At 35.1% G+C, this 4,948-nt stretch overlaps 1 protein-coding gene across 1 annotated transcript; it reads right to left on the reverse strand.

Annotated features, from left to right (window-relative positions):
- Positions 1-2,184: 2,184 nt before the first annotated feature.
- On the reverse strand, positions 2,185-3,511 carry LOC123315375. The gene is made up of 2 exons (XM_044901042.1): positions 3,115-3,511; positions 2,185-2,917 (listed from the first exon to the last, which is right to left on the reverse strand). Exon 2 carries the CDS (start codon positions 2,914-2,916, stop codon positions 2,185-2,187), a length of 732 nt encoding a protein of 243 aa, XP_044756977.1. The 5' UTR covers position 2,917; positions 3,115-3,511.
- Positions 3,512-4,948: the final 1,437 nt, after the last annotated feature.

The following is a 4,948-nucleotide window of genomic DNA, read 5'->3' on the forward strand; positions in this document are numbered from 1 at the left end:
TGCGAACACATTGGAGGAGTTACAGCGTTTGTGTGAACTTCTGGTCCAGAGCTTTGTGGAATGGTGCCAATTGAATGCTATTATGCTGAATTTGAAACTTTATTTGGGTTCTTGGCAAAGGGGTATTCCTGGTATTCCTGGACTGACGAACAAATTAGTCCACATATTCTCGAGTATCGAGAACCTAAAACTAGCGAAATATAACATCTTCTCTAATAATGCCCTGTTCTCCAGACTAAAGGATCGCATTCCCATCCCAAAACGATCCAATTGTGTCTACTCCATCTCATGCACTAACTGTTCGAGCACATACATAGGGCAAACCTCTCAATGCCTAAAACGACGATTCTCCAGCCATAGAAGTGACATTCGTTCGATTTCGATAACGCCAAGATTCTAGATTATTGCAACAACTATCAAAAAAGAATCTTCCTAGAAATGTGCTATATCAATGAAGACACTATTTCTATCAACAGGCGAACGGACATACAAGGCCTAAGTAATATATATAGCTACCTCCTAGTCTTAGATAAAAAGATACCCCCAGTAGCTCATTAAATTAGATACCACTTCTTGAAATTGAAGAACGAGTAATGTGTCAACTCGGTGCTCTGTGCTCTCTGTATCTATGGCGCTTCTCCTAGCCTACTTACCAAAGGTGCACACATTTTTTTCAAATTTAATTCTTCCTGAATGGGAGTATGCTAGGTCTCCAACTGTCTTTAAAAATGAGACCAAAACAAATGAGATAGTTACATTCCATGAGGCTTGCTTCGTCAATTTGTACACAACTAATTAAAATGTAAGTTTCAAAACGGGTGTGAAGGCAGCAACGGTTTCCAGCAACGGTTTTTTCATTTTTGCTTTTACCATACAGATTGTAGAAATACCTGTTGTTCGGGATTTTTTGATACGAATGGGTTATTTAGAACATTATAAACACAGTCTATAGGGTGAAATAATTTGAGCATCGAAAACTACCCCCACCAACCCCCCGAAATTGAACTATCTTGATACACAGTGAAAAAACCCCGTTGCTAGGAGTTTTTTTATGAAAATGGTTTCTTACCCACATACTGAACACGATCTATAGGGTGAAATAATTTGTGCATCAAAAACTACCCCCCTCCAACCCTCTGAAGTTGAAATATCTTGATACAGTAAAAAGTGTGAAAAAAAACCGTTGCTCGGTGTTTTTTGATGGAAATGGGTTGTTACCAACATACTGAACACGATCTATAGGGTGAAATAATTTGTGCATCAAAAACTACCCCACCTTCAACCCTCTGATGTTGAACTATCTTGATACAGTAAAAAGTGTGAAAAAAAACCGTTGCTCGGGTTTTTTTGATGGAAATGGGTTGTCACCAACATACTGAATACGATCTATAGGGTGAAATAATTTGTGCATCAAAAATTACCCCCCTCTGAAGTTGAAATATCTTGATACAGTAAAAAGTGTGAAAAAAAACCGTTGCTCGGGTTTTTTTGATGGAAATGGGTTGTTACCAACATACTGAACACGATCTATAGGGTGAGATAATTTGTGCATCAGAAATTACCCCACCTTCAACCCTCTAATGTTGAACTATCTTGATACAGTAAAAAGTGTGAAAAAAACCGTTGCTCGTAGTTTTTTGATGGAAATGGGTTGTTCCCAACATACTAAAAACGATTTATAGGGTAAAATAATTTGTGGCGAGTTGTGCGAAGCATGCTGGAGGTGGTATTTCAGGGGACTGGTATGCGGATCCTGGTGTGCAGTTTCAACCCAAAGCAGGCCAGGGAGCCTGGAAAAACTGTGGAGTGCTACTTCCATCAGAATGGCTACTGTAGGAATGGTGATGAGTGCAAGTTTCGCCACGGTCCTCGGAGGAATTCACTAAATCTGTTCTGGGACAGAACAGGCTTAAGGAGGGGACAGTGTAACCAGTCCGGCCCTTGCGGTCGGACCTTTCGAGAACCAGAGCGGTCGAGAGCTTCCAGAATAATCGCGAAGGTACCTGAATGTTTCCGGCGCCTATATAAGCCCAGCGGAGGAGCAGGTAGGCAAGTACAAGTACAGTTACAGTGCAAGCGACTAGTGTAAATAAACAAGAGTGGAAATAAATAGTAGCGTAATAGTTAGTTTGTGAGTTATATGTGTATTGAGTGTAAATAAATAATTTTAATAAGTTGGACGTTTTAATCATTTTTAATTTTTTCATGGGTATTTATCTCAGTACTTGAGCTGGCTGGAGATTTTTTTATGCTTGAAACCACCATATCTAGTAAGGTTTCGAATCGTGCCAATGAATACATTATTTTTTCTTGATTTTCTTTCACGATGTTCAATTGAGCAAAAACTTCATTCAGTTTATTTTCATCTATTACGACACTATTTCCTAATGCAATATTTGGGCTGCATAAACTTTCCTGATCCAGTGTAATGAAATCTCCAGGTTCAGGATTGAGTATCCTGGAATCCTGAATGTAAATATTATTTTTGTTACATTTATTTAGGTTATTTATAATGCTTGTTGCTGAAGATGTTTCTTGTTTTTCAGTAGGAGCACTGCATGTTTGAATTACCAAATCATTTACATCGAAAAATGATGAATTTTCAGACCTTTTTGGTAAACGAACTGGAGCTTTTTTTTTAGATACTGATGTTGAATATTCATGATTCTGATCTTCTTCAGTATCACACTGATTGAGCATTTTCTCCAGTTCCTTATCAGCCGACTCTAAATCTAAATTACTTCTTTTGAGAATACATGGCATTTCGAACCAGTTGCTTTCTGGCATAGAATTAATTTTTATCAATTTATCTGCCCTGCTCTTCGGCCAAAAGAGAACACCACTTATTTCCCAGGCACTAGGGACTATTGTCAATTCCTTCTTGCCCCTCTCAAGAGTTTGAACTATTTTAAACATCCTAAAGAAAAACTCTTGATTAGAATTAACAAAAGAGTTGTTGAATAACAGAACGATTTCATAGCTATCGCTGAATCTCAATTTGAAATGAAATAGAACCTAATTCTAGATTAAATTTGAAATCTTGATTTGAAAATATTAGTTCAGCGATAAAACCAAAATTAGAGTGATCGTTAGAGGATAATGAGTAATATTTACCTGTTATTAGGGTAAGAATCTGCTTATTTTCAACTCGAAGCAGTAGTTTTTATATGGTATTATTGGTTATTCGTCTAGATCAAGTATTATACTCAACGATAACAAATAATTATACTAAACTTCTCGACAGCAAACTGCTCCAGAAACAGAGAAAAATGAGGGCATACAAACAACACACTATTTTTTATAAACTCTCCCATCTATATGACGCAGTGACGCTCGAATTGGCAGGCTGTCATCGACCATAGAATTTCTATTTCTTTTTATTGCTTCAATGAAATATTTATTCGACAAAATTTATTTATAAGGTTCAAATGTGATATGATATATAACAGAATTGTTTTATAAGAGGTATTTAACAGGTTAACAGATTCCATTACTTATGTCAGTTATCGCATGCAAAGGTTATACGAGTTGGGCATATTGTAGAGTGTAGACGTTGCCAATGTGAACAAAATTTCATGAATCATGTTGTGAATTCTGCTTATGCCATGCTAAGTACTAATATCCTTGAAATTGTAATAACTTTAATGTCTACATTTTTTGATGTAGAATTTAAATCAAAACTAATTTTTTTTTCAAATGATGAGTATAAAACATGCTTCTGTTAGTTGCGACAAATTTGCAGATACGACTCTTCTTCTTAACACGGCAGAATTGTGGTAAACCGAACTCAAAACTAAAACTATACAATGAATATTCAATATAGTAGTTAAGGCGCGGAACACGCCAGTACCATTTACCACATTCAAAAAATAAAATGACATACCTAATAAATTGCACGTTGAAGAATTTAGTTCGAAAAAATAATGGATTTAGAATTTATACTGGGTGTTCCTAAATTCATGCGACAAACTTCAGGAGGTGATTCCTCGAATGAAATTAAGATGGGTCTTTCTTTTAACAAAATTTCCTCAGCCCACCCGTTTCCGAGATATCACCCTCAAAATGTGGCGACGCCACCTCAAATTTTTTAACGTCTACGGCAATCCATGACACGTAGACTACTATGTTCATGTATTTTGGCTTGATGTGGTCATTCCCAGAATTCATTATGAATCGTATTACATTTTACATCTTTACTGTTGACCACTCAATTAATAAAAAAAAATTATAGATTATGGTGTATATTTTTTGATTATTTTTTGAAATAATATAATTTTATTTCATGAAACTTCATTACGAAAAACGTTTTATATGAAATAAAGTAAGGGTTGCTAATTTCAGGCCCGTATAACGTACCAGGAAGATTGAAAGAAACCGTGGATAGTCCTTTGCAAGTGCATGAAAATTACAAAATTTCGAGTTTCTACCTCTACTGAATCAAAAAAAAAACTCAAATTTAGTCACAACCTTTTAAGGGTGATATCTCGGAAAGGAGTGGGCTGAGGAAATTTGGTTGTAGGAAAGAACCATCTTAATTTCATACAGACAATCACCTCCTGAAGTTTGTCGCATGCATTTAGGAACACCCTGTAAAATAATTTGATTCTGAATAATAAGTCAAGTTTGGTATTTCTAATTTTCGTGAAAACCATTGAAAATGGAAATTATTTATAACCAATGGAGTATAAAAATGCATTCTTCTCGTAATTTTTAATTTATATTTATGATTATTCGATATATTGAGAATGCTTTTGTGATGATTTATTTTTTCTATTTTGAGCAGAGATGATGTATACATAAAATTATTCATTTCATATTAATAGGAATAAATACATATGCTATGAACAAGGAAATTGAATTTTTTTCGAGGATTGAAAAGGAATAAAAAAATTGGCAGTTAATCGAGAATCTTCAACTTTTGTACAATGTTTAAAAAAATTATAATTCG

The sequence above is a fragment of the Coccinella septempunctata genome, chromosome 6, assembly GCF_907165205.1.
Source record: "Coccinella septempunctata chromosome 6, icCocSept1.1, whole genome shotgun sequence".
Lineage (NCBI taxonomy): Eukaryota > Metazoa > Arthropoda > Insecta > Coleoptera > Coccinellidae > Coccinella > Coccinella septempunctata.